At 35.4% G+C, this 21,466-nt stretch overlaps 4 protein-coding genes and 1 long non-coding RNA gene across 8 annotated transcripts; 3 read left to right on the plus strand and 2 right to left on the minus strand.

Moving 5' to 3' along the window:
* Window positions 1-1,483: 1,483 nt before the first annotated feature.
* Window positions 1,484-6,206, plus strand: LOC127262449 (gamma-glutamyl peptidase 5-like). 3 transcript variants are annotated; one of them, XM_051291133.1, is made up of 5 exons: window positions 1,484-2,036; window positions 3,949-4,098; window positions 4,182-4,349; window positions 4,430-4,532; window positions 5,599-6,206. In XM_051291133.1, the coding sequence occupies exons 1-5, from the start codon at window positions 1,728-1,730 to the stop codon at window positions 5,706-5,708; spliced, it is 840 nt and encodes a 279-aa protein (XP_051147090.1). In that variant the 5' UTR covers window positions 1,484-1,727; the 3' UTR covers window positions 5,709-6,206. The 3 variants fall into 3 exon arrangements, with proteins under 3 accessions (XP_051147090.1, XP_051147091.1, XP_051147092.1); XM_051291134.1 differs by having other exon boundaries at window positions 5,602-6,206; XM_051291135.1 differs by lacking the exon at window positions 5,599-6,206 and having other exon boundaries at window positions 1,487-2,036; window positions 4,430-4,751.
* A 1,254-nt stretch (window positions 6,207-7,460) lies between these two features.
* On the plus strand, window positions 7,461-17,164 carry LOC127262284 (uncharacterized). Of its 2 annotated transcripts, none has more exons than XM_051290908.1 (6): window positions 7,461-7,821; window positions 7,921-8,016; window positions 8,740-8,780; window positions 9,016-9,136; window positions 9,479-9,559; window positions 17,093-17,164. In XM_051290908.1, exons 1-6 carry the CDS (start codon window positions 7,603-7,605, stop codon window positions 17,147-17,149), a joined length of 615 nt encoding a protein of 204 aa, XP_051146865.1. In that variant the 5' UTR covers window positions 7,461-7,602; the 3' UTR covers window positions 17,150-17,164. The 2 variants fall into 2 exon arrangements, with proteins under 2 accessions (XP_051146865.1, XP_051146864.1); XM_051290907.1 differs by lacking the exon at window positions 17,093-17,164 and adding an exon at window positions 9,910-10,231 and having other exon boundaries at window positions 7,468-7,821.
* On the minus strand, window positions 10,775-13,499 carry LOC127262282 ((-)-endo-fenchol synthase, chloroplastic-like). The gene is made up of 7 exons (XM_051290904.1): window positions 13,257-13,499; window positions 12,883-13,183; window positions 12,410-12,809; window positions 12,070-12,288; window positions 11,829-11,967; window positions 11,439-11,702; window positions 10,775-11,222 (listed from the first exon to the last, which is right to left on the minus strand). The coding sequence occupies exons 1-7, from the start codon at window positions 13,497-13,499 to the stop codon at window positions 10,881-10,883; spliced, it is 1,908 nt and encodes a 635-aa protein (XP_051146861.1). The 3' UTR covers window positions 10,775-10,880.
* A 1,010-nt stretch (window positions 17,165-18,174) lies between the features above and the next one.
* On the minus strand, window positions 18,175-20,993 carry LOC127262283 (geraniol synthase, chloroplastic-like). The gene is made up of 7 exons (XM_051290906.1): window positions 20,748-20,993; window positions 20,173-20,467; window positions 19,692-20,091; window positions 19,350-19,568; window positions 19,113-19,251; window positions 18,749-18,997; window positions 18,175-18,535 (listed from the first exon to the last, which is right to left on the minus strand). The coding sequence occupies exons 1-7, from the start codon at window positions 20,991-20,993 to the stop codon at window positions 18,182-18,184; spliced, it is 1,902 nt and encodes a 633-aa protein (XP_051146863.1). The 3' UTR covers window positions 18,175-18,181.
* LOC127262285 (uncharacterized) lies at window positions 19,468-21,153 on the plus strand. The gene is made up of 3 exons (XR_007841108.1): window positions 19,468-19,579; window positions 19,797-20,156; window positions 20,303-21,153. It is a non-coding gene; the product is annotated as an uncharacterized LOC127262285 (long non-coding RNA).
* The last annotated feature ends 313 nt before the right edge of the window (window positions 21,154-21,466 follow it).

Below are 21,466 nucleotides of genomic sequence, written 5' to 3' on the forward strand. Positions count from 1 at the left end.
ATATTAATAGCATATATACTTAATATTTTTGCAATATTATAAGAATTTTGAAATATGTCAGTCTGTATTATTATTCTTATTACTATTTAATTTATATATATAATGTATCAATAAAATAATTTAATGCATGCATGATGCATATACTAAGTTTACTATTTTATAATGAAGTATATCTACATAGTGACAATGTGATTAATTTACTTTAAATTAATAAAATATTAAAAATATTTATGTACATTAATAGAAATAGCTTAAGTAGCATCTTGTTAAAAAAGTAAAATTATTCATGATACAAAAATATTAATGAATTTGTTCATCTAACATCTTTTTTATGATACAAATTTCTTTTATATAATTTATCACAAAAAATAAATTATATATACATATTAATATAAATACAATATTCACAAAAAATCAACTAATAAATACAAAATATTATTTTTTATATTATTTAATTTTTCATACATAACATAAAAAATAATATTTATAAGAAAAATACAAAATAAACAAACTCATTGTAGGACAACAAACTAATCTACAATGTTTTATTGTTTCACATTTTTCATTACAAAATATTTGATATAGTATTTTTAAAAAAATATTTTATGTATATTGTTTGGTATAAAAAAAAAGATAAAAAATACAGATAAGTTCAATTCATCCAACGCAATTTTTCAATTATGAATTTTAAAATAATAATAAATACTATAAAATATTTTTTAAAAAATAAAAAGTAAAAAAAAAATTAAAATGTTCATTACAAAAAACAAAGAAGTCAAAATATTAAACGCAAAATAATTCTATATTTTTTTTATTTTCGACACAATTCTATATATCAAACATAAACAATTAATTCATCTAAAAATAAAAATAACCATAGGCTCTCTTTCTCTCTCTCTACATATATATGGAAGATGTATTTGATTTTACATTTAAAATAAAAGTTTTATTATTATTTAATTCGATAATTTTTTATAATTTTTTTATAAAAGTAAAATCAAAATATTATTTAAATAAAAATAAATTTTAGACTAAAACCAAACATTTTTCGTATTTTCATATTCAAACTTTTTATCATTTCTAAAATATAACAAACATCAAGATATTTTCAAAATAAATCTAAATTAGAGGGTGTGTTTGTTCGAAGGATTTGGCTGAATTTATATTGTTCACATAAATTTTTTTTCTTAAAAATATTAAATCAATTATATATTTTTTATATTATACTAAAAAGTAATTTTACATTCAAAATATCACATTAATATATATTTAAATCATATCATACCACTATTTAAATTCAAATTTTTTACTATTTAAATCCCAATTCCAACCTCAAACAAACACACCCTTAATATACTTTATAATAAAAGACCGGTGTGGATCAAATACTGAAAGAGTTTATTCAGCACAGATGCAGATAATTACTCAAACTTATATAATAAAATAATTAATTAATATAATTATAAATAATAAGTTTTTAAGCATGTTGAATTAAAAAAATTAGTAAAAGACAATCCAACAAATTGCAATTATCCCCCGCATTAATTAATTTCTTTCACGGGGTACTTATGTAATTTCCTAAAATACCGTCTTCGTGCTCTGTCCCACCTATAAATATGCCATTTTCTTCCTCTTGTTCTCCCTCCATCTCCATTGCAATCATTTTATATCTTCAGTTGTATGTATATATATATGTGTATATATATCCAGAGAGATAAACAGAGAGAATGGGAGGGCAGAAGTTTGCGGTGCTTCTCTGCGCGGAGGACTCGGAATACGTGAGGGAAATTTATGGCGGTTACTACGGAGTTTTTGTTAGGATGCTCAAGGAGGAAGGGGAGGAATGGGACGTATTCAAGGTACTGAAAGGAGAGCTACCGGAGGACGACGTAGTCGGCGATTACGAAGGCTTTGTGATCACCGGTAGCTGCAATGACGCTTACGGTAACGAATTTTGGATCTGCAGATTGCTGGCTCTGGTAGCGAAATTGGACGCGATGAAGAAGAAAGTCCTCGGCATTTGCTTCGGCCATCAGGTATGCGTGTCGTTTGCTTATCCGATCTGCTTGGCTGCTCTTTGTTCTCTTTTATTCTGTTCTGTTCAGTACAGTTCGCGCGTTTTGCTTGCTTTTTGAGTTCACGCCATTTTCGTAGATGTATATTCCGTTGCTGCTCGTGCGAACAGCTGTCCCTTACTTTCAGTTTTGTATGTGCAAAGTTATTTGATATATAGAAGTGGACGAAGAAAACTGCAAACTGGTTTGGTAGTTCACCTTCACACACGAAGGATTTATTATGTAAAATGAAGAATAAAATCAGGTGATTTGTAACCAGATCTTAGGCCTTACACTTGAACTTTTGACACTTTTCAAAAACTATCAACTATTAAACTTTTATTATTTTCATTTTTTTAAAACTCCAAAAATCAAAAGTCTATGCCTAACCGAAGCCTTTCGTTGATATCTTTTGAATATTGTGCAAAATCAGCTGAATAAATATTGAATTTATTTGACAAAGATGGATGTAGGTTAATTGTGGTATAGGAATATTTCAGTAATTTATCCTACATAATTAAATTTGAAATATTTTTCTGAGTAACATTCTTTATGTCTACATATGATGTATTTCATTTATTGATATTCCTTGCATAAATTCATCACACGCATACACCGTTCCTGTTTCGACGGAAAGCTATGCGCAAGCAAAATTTGAAGTCAGTTGACAATAGCTGTGTATGTTTGCGTAGAAAAGAATTGATTATCCAAACCACATGCCACAAATTTTTTTATAATTGTTCCTGAACTTCTAAAGCAACAATACCTTTAATTTGGCAACTTGGTGGACTCAAGTTGGAACACAGTTCTTAATAAAGCTGGACAATCGTGACACTCACGAAATGATCTAAGCTTGATACTGTTTTGAGCTATTTTATGCAAATTCCGTGTCCCTAAACAAAACTACACCCAAAACTAGCAAGCATCTCTTGCGTAAGGCGAATATTAGCAGTTACATTGTCTTATTAACATATTAATATGTTTAGCACAGCCAATTCTTTCACGTGATCCAATTAGGAATATTCAATTATACTTTTGATAGCTAGAAAGAAAATTACATTATATATGATGGTAGTGATTCTTTCTGTGTTTACCTGTTCCTTAAATCAGTTCATGCTTGAATTTGTCTGCCACCAGTTTAATCTGGTGGGGAATTATGCAATGATTGTTTCCCTTGATATTTGTACTCATTACAATCATGGTAACCATCTTTTAAGTGCGTTCTTGATCATCTACATATATTTCCACAACTCTTCTAATTTATGCAAAATTTCAATCACTCTTTATATACACGTGAGGAGAATGAGATGAATGTAGAAAGTAGCTTTGGTTTTGGTTTTGGTTCATATTCATAAACAGTATAGAAAGATTACTGTCTATAACCTTGTGGTCAAAATTAGGCTACTTTGCCCTTTTCTGCTGAGCTCCACGTCATGTCCAGCATATTTCGATGCTACCCATTTTGGAAATTAAAGTAGAATAGATAGATACCAAGTACGACCACTACTTGTATCACTATCACTACCACTACCACTACTGCCTAGCGTTGCTGGCTATGGTTTTAGCTTTGAACTTACCTTAAAAAGTGTCCGAATCCTTCTGCTACCACGTGTCGAGTTTGCTAGAGTCCACGTCAGATTACATGATTTTGTGTATGTGCTTGATAGACATATATTTGTGGAAAATCACACCAAATTAGCTTTTCATCTTTATCCCAATCAATCGGGAAAAGAAAGTGTAGTAATTGTGAGATTGATCTTTCCCTACACATCAACTAACTACTACTTGCTTCATAACCACATTAGGAACTGTGTTTGTTTATTATTATTGACAATATTTTATTTGTTTGTTTCCGGGGTAATTAAGTAATTAATTAATTGTAATGGTAAAATAGATACTGGGACGAGCAGTGGGAGGAAAGATTGGAAGATCGAATAGAGGATGGGATATAGGAATATCAAAGATTGAGTTGTACCCATCGAATATATTCACAAGTTTGAAAATGCCAGAGTCCCTCTCCATCATAGAGTGCCACAGGGATGAGGTTTAATTATTAGTTCTAATATATATATATATATATATATATATGTAGTACGAGTATGAATATGAATGAATGAATGCATGCAGGTAAGGGAGCTTCCAGAAAAAGCAGAAATTCTGGGATATTCGAGCAAGACAGGAATAGAGATGTTTATGTATGGGGATCACTTGATGGGCATCCAGGGTCACCCCGAGTATGACATGGACATCCTCCTCCACCTCATCCAACGCATATTCAACCTCGGACTCATTCAGGTCATCTCTCTCTCCCTCTCTCTCTACACTATTAATTCATTAATTAATCAACAATTAATAAATAAACAAATAAATAACAGGAGTCCCTGGCAGAAGATTCCAGGAGTAAGTTGGCAAATGGGGAGGTAGTAGAGGCTGCTGATATTGAAGCCTGGAAAAAACTGTGCACCACCTTTCTCAAGGGTAGGCTTCTCTACCATACTGATGCTAGCATCATTTCAGACTAGTCAACATTTAATAATTTATTTGATTAATTCTCAAGACATATGCATATATATATATATATATATGTGTATATATACCCCTTTATATCTATTCTCTAGTAGCATTACATAATTAAAAATAAACACTCAAAGCACATCATCTAGTTATTATTTATTAATTAAAAACATTTACTCACAATGTAAAATACCCCATAATGTATGTATGTATGCATGCATGCATGCAAATGGTTCGTATACGTAATAAGATCAATTATATATTAACAACCATCCATAATTAGCAAAGCATGAATGCCAATTAATCCTTGATACACTAAAAGTATGAAATGCAAATATGTTATATATAGCATGCCATATTTACTAAATCATTGAATTGAATGATACTACCTTTTGTCTATGGGATATGATGAGGGTTTGTAATACTCTTTTATTTTATTTTACTTTTATATCAAAATATCATTATTCTTATTTTATTCAGTTAATAATTTGCCCATTTTAATCTATTAAGATGATCTTCATTTGATAAGGATTATAATTCCATACCTATAATATATTCTTGTCAATTGCCATAATTATCTTCTTTTAGATAGTAAGAGTAATTTCTCAATATTATATTAAATAATTTATTTTTTATTTATAATAGTATTAATTTTTTACTAATTTTCAAATTAAAAAAAAACCACTCTTTAAATGAAAGTCTTGGTTTTAATTTTGAAGAAGAGTAAAAAAATTGATATTTTTTCTATTTCAATCTAATCATATGTTTATTTTTTTTTTTTTATTAATGTTCGGCTTAACCTAAGAGTCTTGCAAACTCATATGTCTTTGTGTTTTTTAATAGAATAGTTAGTAAGTTATTATTATGTAATAATATATTTATAATTTATATAAAATTTAAAATATTAGAAAAAAAAAAAAAAAAAAGAAGAAGAAGAAGAAGAAGGAAGATACATTTGCATGAGACAAATAAAAATATAAAAACTGTGCAGATGAATATGAATATTTATTTATACATAGCGATTAAATAGCAGCGCAGCGGATACGACCAAACGAATACGTATGCACCCACACCAAAGGTTGCGACGCCTACCAACAAACGCCATGTATACGTATATATATACGTATACAAGCAAACTGAATCCTCCCTTACCTGCGCACAAAACAACAATTCAGCGCAGAGACCGATTAATAATGCGGCGAGCGGAGTCGGAGTACAGCGGATGGGGCGCCGGATCGGTGGTAGCGATGCTGTGTGTGGTGATACTGATGGTTTTCCTTCCCCTCGTAATGGATTCCGGTCAGGTTCGTCGACCGCCGTCGTTCTCTGCGCTGTTTGTTATTCCCCTGCTTTTGGCCGCCATTCTCCTCCTCCTTTCTCACGCCTCCACTAGGAGGCGTTAATTAGTATTTCGTAATTAACTTCTCTCTGGTTGCGCCGGGCGTATATATATATATATTTGTTCGCCCAAATTGGGTAGGGCTTTGCTGAATTGTTGTTAATTAAAGGAGGAGGGACGTAGCTGCGGCTTCCATGGCAGTTCGGGAGCTGGGCTCCTGGGTGTAGCAGTTACTGTTTACTCCGGCCTTTAGGACGTGTATTTTGACGCCCGGTGTTTAAATGTGTTTGAGAAAATTGTGTTTGGTTTTGAATTTATATATTTGCTACATGTGAAATTAAAATATTATTTTTTTAAAAAAAGTTAAATTTAAATCAAATCTAAACAAATTCTTATACAAATATTTAGAGATTTATTTTAATAAATATAATATTAAATATATATTTTTAAACTAAAAAGGTATTAATTCAACTTATTTTTGTTGGCACATTTCCACATGAAATTACAAAAAATACAATATATATATATTTTTTAACATAATATATGTATTTAATTTATTAATAAAAATTAGTAGTTCGACCCAATATAGTATTTTATGTAATTGACAAAATTCATATATCATAATAAAAATATAATCATAAAAAAAGGATGAACATACATATTAATTATTAATTTATTTTTTCATACAACTAAATATTATACTAATAACTATTTAGCATAAACTTTTCTAAAATCTAAAAATAAATAAAACAAGAAGATCATTACGAGAATGATGCGAGATTTGTGGCAGACAAAAATAACAATGTGTATATGGTAATTAATAATATTATTTTTCAATTTTTGTGTAACATTATAATATATAATGAGTCCGGACGAAGGAGATATTTATATTTTTTTTTACGAAAAAAGTAAATAAGATATTTTAGATATGATGAAAGTACTTCACTCAATGTGTCCAACTTTTGAGTATCATCATTGTATTATAATTTAATATTAAAAAAAAAATGACAAAAAAATAATACTAAAAATATAAAAAATTATATAAATATAATAATATTTTTAATATTAAAAAGCAAAGGAAAATGATATTATTTATCTTATATAATACAATTAAACTCAAATTAAAAACATAAGCTCAAACCAAAACCCAACAAACCATTACCTTTGAAACTTGATATAGTTTCGTTTTAACATTTTAATTAAACAATAGAATTAGCTATATTAGTAGTATTTTGGAAGGAAAAAAAAAAATATATAACAACAAAAATTAAAGTGACTTGCGATGATATTATGAATTCAAACCCGACGACTCAAGTTACCTCTCATTGCTATTGACACATTGTACAAAAAATAAGAATAAATAATGCAAATAAAACCTCTAATTAAAAAATATTAATCAATTGGCGAATCGAAATGATAAAAGATAAATAAAAAAATTTGAAAAGATAACCGGCATTGTGCACTATAACCGACACGTGTCGATCTCAAGTAAAGAATCTCTCCGGGCGGTGACCGGGAATTTACATTGCTTCCGATAATGGGTTGAAAGAAAGGCTTCATCGATCCGCTCACTCGCTATTTCCACTGAACCGGCCAGCGCGTGACGTACACTTTCCCATTCAACAGCGCAATTCAACTGCAATCCTTTACATACACTCGCGGCTCGCCTCGCCTCGCCTCTCCTCTTAGGTGAAAATGGAAGGCGAGAGCTCGCGCACCGGCGACGGCGGCGGCGCTGGGGCCAGGACGGAGCCGGCGCGACCACCGTCAGCATCCGGCGGCCGACTGCGTGCGAGACCGGACGCATTCTTGGTTGCTTGTCGAGGCTTCAGCGTAATCACGTCTCTGGCGGCCATCCTCTGCATCGCTGTCAATGTTCTCTCTGCCGTCAAATCTTTCAAAAACGGATCGGATGTAAGCTAATGCTGTACTCTTCTTGTGCAGACGGTTGCTGACAGTTTGATTTATGGTTTGACGCTAAACTTTCCGAGCACAAATGTTTGTTTGATGCAGATATTTGATGGAATATTCCGGTGTTACGCAGTGATCTTAGCTATATTTGTGGTCGTCGCCGAGACAGAGTGGGAATTTGTCATGAAGTTTTGGAAGGTTCGCTGTATATGTGGTCGTTCGTTGGTTATTATCTACAGTTTATATTGCCTTTATTATAACCAATTGTAATTGCAACTTTTGAGATTTTGAGCTGTCATGCTTCGCGGGTGAATTGAAGTTGTTTTTGAATTTACTTTTGTGCAATCAGTTTTGTTGTTTCCTGTGTCTTTAAAGCTCGTATGGTGGAAATAAGGAGATCTCTCTATATCGAAATTACCAGTTGAAGAATTCGTAGGAAATTTATGGATTGCTGGTGAGAATGTTCCATAAATTGGCAAGAGTATGTTCCTGGAGCTGTGTTTTAGTGCATTCATTATAAGCACTAACAAGCTGATAACCATGTGACCATGTAAAGCATGTTCTAGGCCACGCTTGAACAGCTATGCTTCATGTGATGTCAGGAAATTCATGTAAGAGTGCTATGAGAGGTAGTTTTTGAATGGTCTGAGATTTGGTTGGTAACCTGGTGACGAGCACTTGAGAAGTATATGAAAATTATTTCCTCACACGAGTAAATCCTATGGGTAGTATGTATTGCACATTTAATTATATATTTGGAATCTCGCATCTGTAGAGATCGTCTAGCAGGAATGCAGGATGAACTACTTAGATGGAAATTTGTTTTAGCTATTCTATATATCTTTGAAAAGTTGATGTACCTGTTTTATGATATTCTGACCATGTTCATGCTGAGGTAAACCATCACCTGACATTTTGCAGGTCTTGGAATATTGGGTTGGCAGGGGAATGCTGCAGATCTTGTATGTCTAGCTTTTAACCAAAATCTCAAATAAAGATGAATTGTCCACTGAATTGCATCATAGTTGTACACCTATCTTGGCGTGAAGTCTATGATTATGGGTGCCTAGCTGCATAAACAATAATCAAATTGTTATATATATTCCGTCAAATTGGCTAAAATCTGTTATATATATATATATATACTGTTACATTGACTAGAATATGTTCTTTATCTTAGCTGTGTTTCATAACCAGTGTTGCAGTAATGACAAGAGCGTACCCTGAGTATTTGAGAGACGGTAGCCAAGACCTTTTTCTTCTCCAGAGCATAGGGAGCTACCTGCTAATTGCATGCGGGGTGGTTTATGTGATATCTGTAAGTTTTACTGGATCTAGTGATTGGTCCCCTACTCATTTGTGGAGATGTATGTGGTTTTGTTTGCTTTCTGGTCCACTTGACATATATTTTCCGTTCCTATTCTTCCCAAATCAGGATAGTGGCTTTTCTGGTCATTGCTTCCATTTTCATTTAGTTGAATCATGGTTTGTTATTTCAATTTGCATTTATGCTCAACCTTGCACATTATTAAGAATAGTGGCTTTCTAGTCGTTGCTTCCATTATCATTTTGTTGAAGCATAGTTTGTTAATTCAATTTGCATTTATGTTCAACCTTGTACATTATTAAGCTTTAACTGATAATTCTGATATTTGGACAGGGTGTGCTATGCATTGGCATGGTCAAACGTGCTCGCCAGAAAAAAGAACTTTCTAGGGATCAAGCAATAAAGGATCTCGAGGTAATATGTTTTGTTGCAACAATCTGAATGTTAGTTGGCCATTATAATATTTTTATGAACTACAATGATAAATAAATTAATTCTACATTACTGTTGCTGCTAATTTGAAATTCGAAATTGAGCTTTCAGCTACACATTTTTTTTTTTAGCCGGAGAGAGAAGGGATTAATTATATTAAGATGAAAGGTACTTAACATTTTTGCTATGTCAACAACCAAATCTGGTTGGCAATCTGAACTTTTAGTAACCAACAACTTATACTGCTTTACACTTGTTCTCAGCTTGCTAAGTTTGCTACAGCAAATGCTTATTCTATTTTCAGAAAATTACTTACATAACAAGTATTGCAGGAACTTGAACGACGAAGAGAAGAACTTGAGTCACTACTGTTACCAGACAATGCTTGATCCAGCCCTAGATTATGAACCTGACAAACATGCAACTATTCAATCTGGATGAGCAAGAAACATGGTCCTGGTACTCGTATTGGATGAGAGAAACATTCTGAGGTTAAAGTTGTCGATAGCTATTATTGTCAAACGATTGTGAAGTCAGATCAGGTCAGGCAGTATTGTTTGTTTGTTAGTTAATTATTCTTGATAATTCAAAGGCTTGGGAAGTTTATATGCTTGTTCAGTGAGGCTTGAATCCTACTTCTGCTACGTTCTTGAATCATTGTCCAATTATGACTACTATCGACTTAGCATTTAAAGACATGCGCATTCTTTCAATTTATATCATGATAGCGATGCTTGTCTTAACTAGCTCCTCACTATCGCCTTTAATTATAAGAAAGAAGTCCTATTTGTCCTCAGAAACTTTCAAAAATATCTCTGCATCGAATAACTGAAACAACCAAGTCTTGTGATAACGCATGTTATAATTTAACTTAAGGTCCCCAGTCCCGCAAATAGTAATTCAATTTGTTCCAGGCTAAAAGCATTAGGTCAAGCGTATAAATGGAGAGAAATTAAAACCATTCTGCTGTCTGAGGTGCGTCCAACCTGATTTTCTTCTCAAATTCCTCAAATTTGAATGTGGGGATGTCTGGAAAGTAAGAAAATTGAATGCAATTTAAATTTGCGAAACAACCACGGAAATCCGCCGAGAAGGTTTTACAATAAGAAGAAATTTAAAATATGGAAGGGAAAAACAGGAATAGATGAATAAAGCAGTAAACAATAATAATAATAATAATAATAATAATAAAGGCCAAAGCTGATAACAACTTTGGATTGACTTATTTTTATGAAGATGTTGTGTAGGATGATGTTTAGGCAATGAAGCGATAATATGTGAAATAGTATTAGAGAAGTACTAATTAGTTAGAACACGTGATGCTGGTGCTGGTGCCAGTGTGGGTGCATGGGATTGGGTTAAAGAATATATCTGCAATCATCTCCTTGATGATCTTAGATTTAGCAACACCACCAAGGCCATCGCCAAATCTGTAACAAAAATGCGTTGCTCTGACACACTCCAATACGGCATCGATGAAATGCTGTGGATGGTAGAAATCTCCATCTTGTGCTTCTTGGTTTAACTCTTTCCATGCCTCATCTATCAACTGCCATATCTTCTCTTCTGCCTCTTTCCTAGAAACTCCAGCTTCCGTCATGTAGCATTCGACTGATTTTGGCACATCTCCCCTCTCCATCTCCACCTGCAATACAATAATTAGGTAAACACAGGAAATGAAATTGATTGTACTTTCTAGTCGAGTCCTGTCCTGTGGCTGTGGGGGTGGGGGTGCCACGGCGTGGTGTGTATATTCATAGTGATTGCTACTGTAGGTACTCACAAATATATCTCTAATACTGCCCTCTTAAGTGGTATGACTGTATGTATGTATTTATGGTGTAGAGATCATAATAACTACCGGGGAAGTGCTGATGTCGTTTATAATCCGGACGAGGACTGCACACCGGTTGACTAGATCACGGTTGACTAGATCACGGTAGTTGAAATAGGCATCGGCGGTCTCCTTGTCCAATGGATTCATAATTGGAAAATAAGCATGGGACATGGCTAGAGGAGCTCCAGATGAGGTGACACCGTTGTTGATATAGTCTTCCATGGATGGTGTGTGGCCACTGTGGTACCATTCTGCTTCTTTGAGGTATGCCCCCACCAGCTCCGACCACTGAGCATTCACATATGCATATATACACACTTATTGATCTATATGTATTTACATATAGATATATATATATATATTATATGTGTGTATGGTTATTGGAAAACAGTGGGAATTAGTTCAGTTAGTTACCACTCTCCTAAAATATGGAATGGCATTGAATCTCTGTTTCTTGAGAATATCGTAAGAAGTGTCGATGATAAGTTTGTTTACTGCTATGTAGGCGATTTGCATATAATCCGGAAGATGGTTAATTGAGTCCAAGTCCCACCTTTATGCATCAAATTGTTTTACAAGTTAGTTCAGATATATATACATACATATATATATATACACACAGAGAGAGAGAGAGAGATTTGGATCAGTGGCTAACCGTTGAAATGCCTCAGCAAAGAGTTTCAGTTCATCAAAGCTACCATAGACGTCGAAAATATCATCTACTGAGGTTATGCAGATGACAGCTTTAGCATACAAAATCCTTGTATATCCCATGTCTCGAGGCTGCACTACAAGTAGTGCCCACATAAAGGATTCTACCAGTCTGTTCCTCACAAATGGTAGCTTTTCAGCGAACCCCAAGTTCCTCCACCACCTATACAGAAGGTACATATGTGTATCATTAGGTTAGGAAAATCAATACTAGTTCTTTTTGTTTTATTTACATATTTTTTTAAATCTTGAAATGTATTATAATTTGAGCTGATGGTTATTACATGGAGAAATCTTTGAATTCTTGTTGGTATGTAGCTTGGATGATGTTGTAGTGTAGTGCTGCAAATTCATGGACATCTCTATTCATGTCTGCTCTTGTCTCATAGGCTGGGATGAACCATCTTGCGTAGCCTTTTTCGATCGTCCAATGTAGTGGGAGCTCCAGCTCTCGGCGCACCATTTCTGACAGGTGCTGATCATTGATGGTTCCATCTACGAGTTTCTTTTGTAGGAACTTGTTGCCGAATTCTCTGGCTGAATCCAGCGTGGTTTCCCCAGGTTTCGACAGGAAAGAAGCTTCGTAGAGCTGTAGCAAACTTTTGGTGTGGGTGTCGTCATGATCACCAAGCAGGTTTGGATCGAATTCGACATGATCGCTCGCCTTGAAACAATCAAATACCTCTGCAGATAAGCGGTAGTTTATGAATGAGCCAGGATTTAAATGGATCTTGTAGAATCACAATAAAGTAAGTACCTTGAGGAACTGAAAAGCCGTATAGCCTGAGGAGCCTGAATTCAAGTGCTGTAGAGTACAAATCCATCTTTGCATCATTATCATTATCACTATTAATGTTGTTGTTGTTGTTCACATATTTGTGGTGATATAGGGAGGTGAGGATGTCGATGATTTGGTCCCGGAAATTTGAGGATATTCCAAGGCGATGTAAGTCATCAATGAAGTCCAGTTGGAGTTGTTTTGGAGATCCCTCCAGGTCGAGTAGCAGTTGCTTCACTTTCAGCTGCAGCTCGGAGGCTCTTGCCAGGTATCTCTCTTCCTGCAACATGAAATAACTGATAACATGATCTATAATTATTATTATATATATGTATATGGGTTACACTAGTTACGGTGTAGGGGCTATTCAAGGAATGAATAGAATCGAAATCCCATGGGGATTTTTCGTAGTTCCCGGAGCGCCGTGTCTGTGCATCTGTTGCTGTTGCTTTGCACCTGGCTTTGAGAAAGGCATTATTAATAGTGCTAATGAGGCGCGGAGGTTTGAAGTTGAAGAGGTTCTTTGCTATTATTATGTTAGGACTAGGACTAGGACTTGCAAAGTTAGGGCAAAGGGTTATGGCAGCCATGGTCATGATGGATGAGAATGATGAAGATTTATTGATTGATACATACACTAATTAATGAGTACTCTATATAGAAGAGGAAGAAGAAGAAAGAAGAAAAAGAAGGGTATGTTACTTCGTACGAGGATGAATCAGGTGCTGACTTTTTTAATTGTATCGTGTATGGTTATACTTATATTGATGGCTAATAATGTCATCACATGATTAATCGTGTAGTAATATTATTTCAATAGTGTATTCACTATTGAAATAATATTGAGTCGTACAAGAATAAGATCTCCTACTAAAAAACTACCAATCTATTATAAAATAGGATGGATCAGATGCCTAAATTTATTTGTATTTATTTAACTAGGATTCTTATATTAACCATGTGCTGCATGATCAATCATTAATATTAAAAGCATCAGCACCCGTATAATTAATTGATGATCATGTCCCAATCCTATATATAAAAAAACCTAATTCAACCAATTATTACTTAGTTGGATATATTGTAATTTTTAATTCCTCCTTTCACGGATCCACGGCACTTTGCACCCAGATCTAGGAGCGCGCACTAAAATGATGACGATGATAATGGTAAACAAAAAATTGTGTTATTTTTATTAAATAAAAAATTTGTACAAATTATATTTGATTTGAATTTAAAGCTTGTCATATTTTCTAAATTGGTCATTTGATTCTCCTTCTGGGTCGATTTATTTTCCAATTTGGTTTTCAATGACTTCTTTGATCCGAAGATGTTTGGTTTTCAGTTTAACTTTGCAGGGTTTTGGTCTCCGTGCTGGCAATTTGATCGCAGCTTTGGATTTGAATGTCTTTTTTTTAGACGATCTGAGGCTTTGATCTTTGATTTGGCTTTGCCGCTTTTGGAGGACTTTGGTCTCCGTGTTGACGATTTGATTATCGTCTTTGGATTTGTTGTCTTCTTTGGAAGATCCGCGATTTTGACATTTGTTTTGGCTTTGCCGCTTTTGGAGGACTTTGGTCTCCGCGTGGGCGATTCGATCGTCTGCTTTGGATTTGATGTCTTCTTTAGACGATCCGCAACTTTGATCTTTGGTTTGCCTTTTCCGCCTTTTGGAGAGCTTCGGTCTCCGCGTGGGCGATTTGATCGTCGGTGTTGAGATATTTTAGATATTTAGTTTTAGATTTATATTTAGATTTGATCTTATTCATATATTAGATTACTTAAATTTAAATCTATCGAGTCTGTTTTGTATTGCTTCTTATTTTGATGATCAAGAACACAATCTCATTATTTTCCCTCAAAATTTCTAACATGGTATTAGAGCCTATTTTTTTCATGCCGTAGATATAGTCTACCAACCCGTGTTTCTCCGGGTACATTCAACCTGGATTATACTCGGAGGTTTTGTGATTTTGAGATCATGCCTTTGTAAGTCTGTCTTTATGCAGATTCTCGTCTGCGATCTGTCTTGTCTGCTCTTGTGTACAATCAGAAACCTGTCTGCGATCTGCCATATGTCCATCTGTCATATGTTCGCTGCTTGTCAGATGTCTGCGTGCGATCTGAAACTTATCTGTGGTTTGTCTATTGTCTGCGTGCGACCTGTCATCGGTCTATGCGTGCAATCTGAAATGATCAGAAACTTGTCAGGATCTGCCTTATGTCTGTACTTTTTTTATTACCTGCGTGTGATCTGAAACATCTTTGCGATCTGTCTTATGTCCGTGCTTGTCCATTGCCTGCGTGCGATCTGTTTGGTGTTTCCGATTTATGTCGTTTTCGGCTCCGGTGGAGTCATCTTATTTTCGGCTCTGGTGGAGTCGTGTCGTTTTTTGCTTCGGTGGAGTTATGTTGTTTTCGGCTCCGGTGGAGTCATCTTGTTTTCGGCCATCTCGTTTTTTGCTCCGGTAGAGTCATGTCGTTTTTTGCTCCGATGGAGTCATGTGGTTTTTGGCTTCAGTGGAGTCATGTCGTTTTCGGTTGCGGTGGAATCATCTCGTTTTCGACGGCTCCGGTGGAGTCATCTCGTTTTCGGCTTCGGTGGAGTCATCTCGTTTTTTAATCCGGTGGAGTCATTTCGTTTTCGGCTCCGGTAGAGTCATCTCATTTTCGGCTCCGGTGGAGAGTCATCTCGTGCTCGGCTTCAGTGGAGTCATGTCGTTTTCGGCTCTGGTGGAGTTATATCATTTTTTGCTCTGGTGGAGTCATCTCGTTTTTTGCTCCGGTGAAGAGGCATCTCGTTTTCGACTTCAATCATCTTGTTTTTTGCTCCGGTGGGTGGAGAGGCATCTCGTTTTCGACTTCAGTCATCTCGTTTTTTGCTTCGGTGGGTGGAGAGTCAACTACTAATTTTATTTATGTTTTCTTTTTGTGTTTATATTCAAATTTCTTATAAACTCAAGTTGGTTTATGTTATACCACTTGAATTTGAGGGGGGATGTTGAGATATTTTAGATATTCAGTTTTAGATTTATATTTAGATTTGATCTTATTCATAGATTAGATTATTTAGATTTAAATCTATCGAGTCTGATTTGTATTGCCTATATATATAGGCTCCTTATTTTGATGATTAAGAACACAATCTCATTATTTTCCCCCAAAATTTCTAACAGTCGGCTTTGGATTTGATGTCTTCTTTTGACGATTCGGACTTGATCTTTGAGGAGGTAGATTTGGTGGCTTTTGGCGGCCTGCCCCTTTGACTTTTGGATCAAAGAGGGCCGAGTTTGCGCCTTTTACGAAGAACGTGATGATCACCTCGAAGCTTTGAGAGAAACTTTGAAGACCTTCACTTGGCTTTGACAAATTCCTCGACGGCTTTGAGAGCTTTGATACTTCCTCCGGCTTGAACATACGACGAAGAACGTTAACTTCATCGATTCGTCAACCAATATTGAATCATTTGTCCAAATTAGTGATTTTCGACGAAGAACGCTTCGAAGGACACGAAAAACATGAAGAATAATACAGAGAGAGTCTAGAGACTTACCCCTTTACTTGAATCCTCGATGCAACTTCAGTGTATCAAATGAACTGACCATGACTCCTATTTATAGGGGATGGGTGGCTTCGGCTTCCTTTTTCAATGGTGACACGTGGCGCATTTTGATTGGCCAATAGGAAGATTTTATAATCTTTCATGCTCTTCCATTCTTGACGGATTTGATTGTGCACCTTTCTCTCGACAAGATCTTTATATCATTGCCCTTTTTCGGAAGATATTAATTTATATATTTCATTTATTGACAAAATTAATTTATTTTGCTGCCAAATTTATTATGGCTCTAATTATGCATGTAATATTTTGTACTATATCTTCCATTTTAAGCAGATTTTTGCATTAATGGTCGATATTTATTGTACAAAAATTAACATATGTGTATAATTAAATACCGTATATTTATTTTATTGAAATTTTATTTTCTTCCAAAATACATGATATTTAATTGATTTTAAACATATATTTTTAGTGTCTAAAATAATAATAATATTAATAATAATAATTTCTCTTGTTCTCGGCTTCCTAGTAGGAAGTTTGCTACAGCAGTCTGTTTTTCTTGCTGCCAGTTTTGGATCCAGAGCTAATTCTATTTTCAGAAAATTACTTACATAACAAGTACTGCAGGAACTTGAACGATGTAGAGAAGAACTTGAGTCACTATTGCTGCCAGACAATGCTTGATCCAGCCCTAGATGATGAACCTGAGAAACGTCCAACTACTCAATCTGGATGAGCAAGAAACATGGTCCTGCTACTCATATTGAATGAGTGTGAGACATTACGTGGTTAAAGGTGTCTGATAGCTATTTGTCAAACGATTGTGAAGTCAGACCAGGTCAGGCAATATTGTTTGTTTGTTAGTTTTTCTTGATAATTGAAAGGCTCGAGAAGTTTATGTGCTTGTTCAGTGAGGCTTGAATCCTACTTCCACAACGTTCTTGAATCATTGTCCAATTATGACTACTATCTACTTACCATTTAAAGATATGCGCACTGTTTCAATTTATATCATGATATTGATGCATGTCTTCCTAGGCTCCTCACTCTCGCCTTTATTTTCCTCAGAAACTTTCAAATACCTCCGCGTCGAATAACTGAAACAACCAAGTCTTGTGATAACGCATGGTCTAATTTAACTTAAGGTCCCGGGTCCTGTAAATAGTAATTCAATTTGTTCCAGATTAAAAGTATTAGGCCAAGTATATATATATATTGAGGAACATTAAAACCATTCTGTTGTCTGAGGAGACTGAATGTCCATAGCTGTTAGGTCCAACAAATCCTTGTTTTTCTTCTCAAATTCCCCAAATTTGAATGTGGAGACCTGAGGACGAAGACCTGCTCTCGAAATTCTCTTTAGTGATAAGAGTATATTCCTCCGTGAAAATTCACTAAGAAAATGAAATGCAATTTATATTTTCCAAACAGCCTCGGGAATCCCCCGGTAAGGTTTTACAATAAGATGAAATTGAAATATTTTGATAAATATGGAAGGGAAAAACAAGAAGATGAATAAAGCAGTAAATGATAATAATAAAAATAATAAAGCCCAAAGCTGGTGACAACTTTGGATTGACTTATTTTTACGAAGATGACGATAATAATAAAGGCCAAAGCTGCTGACGACTGTGGATTGGGTTATCTTTATGAAGATGTTGTGTAGGATGATTATATAAAGACTCACTGATATGTGGAAATAGGATTAGAAAAGCACTAAGTAGTTAGAAGAGGCAGTAGTGCTGGTGCTGGTGCTGGTGCCTGTGAGGTGTATGGGATGGGGTTGAAGAGTATGTCTAAAATCGTCTCCTTGATGATGTTAGATTTAGTGACATTACCAAGGGCATCGCCAAATCTATAACAATAATGCGATGTTCGGGCACACTCCAATACGGCATCGATGAAATACTGTAGATGGTGGCAATCTCCATCTTGTGCTTCTTGGTTTAACCCTTTCCATGCCTCATCTGTCAACTGCCATATTTTTTCTTCTGCTTCTTTCCTAGAAACTCCAGCTTCCTTCATGTAGCATTCGACTGATTTTGGCACATCTCCTCTCTCCATCTCCACCTGCAATACAATAATTAGGTAAACACAGGAAATGAAACTGATCCTAGTCAAGTCATGCCCTGTCTGTGTCTGTGGGCGGGGCGGGGTGGCGTGGTGTGTATATTCATAGTTATTGCTACTGTAGCTACCCACAAATATTTCTCTAATCCTGTCGTCTTAAGTTGTAGATATGTATGTATTTATGGTGTCGAGATCATAGTCTACGGTAACTACCGGGGAAGTGCCGATGTCGTTTGTAGTCCGGACGATGATAGCACACCATTTGACTAGATCATGGTAGTTGAAATAGGCATCGGCAGCCTCCTTGTCCAATGGATTCCTAGTTGGAAAATAAACATGGGACATGGCTATAGGAACTCCAGATGAGGTGAGACCATTGTTGAAATAGTCTTCCATGGATGGTGTGTGGCCACTGTGGTACCATTCTGCCTCTTTGAGGTATGCCCCCACCAGCTCCGACCACTGCGCACTCACGTATGTATATATACGCACTTATTGATCTACATGTATTTACATATATATACATATATATATATATGGTTATTGGAAAACAATGGGAATTAATTCAGTTAGTTACCACTCTCCTAAAATATGGTATGGCATTGAATCCCTGTTTCTTGAGAATATCGTAAGAAGTGTCGATGATAAGGTTGTTCACTGCTATGTAGGCGATTTGCATATAATCTGGAAGATGGTTAATTGAGTCCAAGTCCCACCTTTATGCATCAAATTTTTTTACAAGTTAGTTCAGAGATAGATAGATAGATAGATAGATATGGAGAGAGAGAGAGAGAGATGTGGATCAGTGGCTAACCGTTGAAATGCCTGAGCAAAGAGTTTCAGTTCATCAAAGCTGCCATAGAAGTCGAAAATATCATCTACTGAGGTTATGCAGATGATAGCTTTAGCACCCAAAATCCTTGTATATCCTATGTCTCGAGGCTGCATTACAAGTAGTGACCATATAAAGGATTCAACCAGTCTGTTCCTCACAAATGGTAGCTTTTCAGCGAACCCTAAGTTCTTCCACCACCTATACAGAAGGTACATATGTGTATCATTAGGTTAGGAAAATCAATACTTGAGTTCTTTTTGTTTTATTTATATATTTTTTAAAATCTTGAAATCTATTATCGTTTGAGATGATGATCATTACTTGGAGAAATCTTTGAATTCTTGTTGGTGCATAGCTTGGATGATGTTGTAGTTTAGTACTGCAAATTCATGGACATCTCTATTCATGTCTGCTCTTGTCTCATAGGCTGGGATGAACCATCTTGCGTAGCCTTTTTCGATCGTCCAATGTAGTGGGAGCTCCAGCTCTCGGCGCACCATTTCTGACAGGTGCTGATCATTGATGGTTCCATCTACAAGTTTCTTTTGCAGGAACTTGTTGGCAAATTCTCTGGCTGTATCCAGCGTGGTTTCCCCAGGTTTCGACAGGAAAGAAGCTTCGTAGAGCTGTAGCAAACTTTTGGTGTGGGTGTCGTCATGATCACCAAGCAGGTTTGGATCGAATTCGTCATGATCGCTCGCCTTGAAACAATCAAATACCTCTGCGGATAAGCAGCAGTGTATGAATGAATCGTGATTCAAATGGATCTTGTAGAATTACAATAGAGTAAGTATTTACGTACCTTGAGGAACTGGGAAACTGTATAGCCTGAGGAGCCGGAATTCAAGGGCTGTAGAGTACAAATCCCTGTTTGTGTCGTGATCATCATCACTATTAATTTTGTCGTTTTTTACATATTTGTGGTGATATAGGGAGGTGAGGATGTCGATGATTTGGTCCCGGAAATTTGAGGATATTCCAAGGCGATGTAAGTCATCAATGAATTCCAGTTGGAGTTGTGGAGATCCCTCCAGGTCGAGTAACAGTTGCTTCACTTTCAGCTGCAGCTCAGAGGCTCTTGCCAGGTATCGCTCTTCCTGCAACATGGAATAACTGATAACATGATCTATAGTTACTGTGCTGATTATATTTCATAGCATTATACAGTACAAGGATTTAGTATAATTGAATTCGCAACACAAAGATGTTCTAACGCATTAACATATACAGAATAAAATTGACAGCACATGGTAATACTCTATACATCCATGTATTGTTTGTTCTATTTTCATGTTGCTGATTGGAGCTAATCTCATGCTGATTAGTCCCAATCAGCAATCTAACTAACAGGAAAGAAGATGGATGGATAGTAGTTACAGTGTAGGGGCTGTTCAAGGTAAGAATGGAGTCAAAATCCCATGGGGATTTCTCGTAGTTTCCGGGGCGTCGTGTGTGTGTCTGGTCATCACTTGCTGTTGCTTTGCATCTGGCTTTGAGAAAGGCATTATTAGTAATGCAGCAAGTGAGGCGTGGAGGTTTGAAGTTGGAGAGGTTGTTTATTATTCTTATGTTAGGAGTAGAAGTTGCAGAGATAGGGCAAAGGGTTATGGCATTGGCAGCCATGGTTATGATGGATGAGAATGATGATTCATTCATTCATTCGTACAGACACTAATTAATGATTACTATATATATAGAAGAGTAAGAAGAAGAAGAAGAAGGATATTTTAGTTTAAACGATGGATCATGTGCTGAATTTTGAAATTCTATCATGCTTATATATAATGGCAAATCATGATTAATCGCGGAGTAATATTGAGACGTGCAAGAATACCATCTCCTCCTACTCAAGAACTACCAATATATATATATATATATATATATATATAATATATTAGATACTTATATTCATTTAATTAGGATTCTTATATTTCCTTTGAGGTCAATGATTAATCATGTCATGTGATGCATAATCAACCATTAATATAAGCGCCCTACTTAGTTGTATATATTATAATTTTAACTTCCTTCTTTGACGGATCCACGCCTCTCTGCATACTGATCCAGGACCACACACACCTAAATAATACTTTCCT

Source organism: Andrographis paniculata, unplaced genomic scaffold (genome assembly GCF_009805555.1).
Source record: "Andrographis paniculata isolate CXL003 unplaced genomic scaffold, ASM980555v1 Contig65END, whole genome shotgun sequence".
In the NCBI taxonomy this organism is placed as follows: Eukaryota; Viridiplantae; Streptophyta; class Magnoliopsida; order Lamiales; family Acanthaceae; genus Andrographis; species Andrographis paniculata.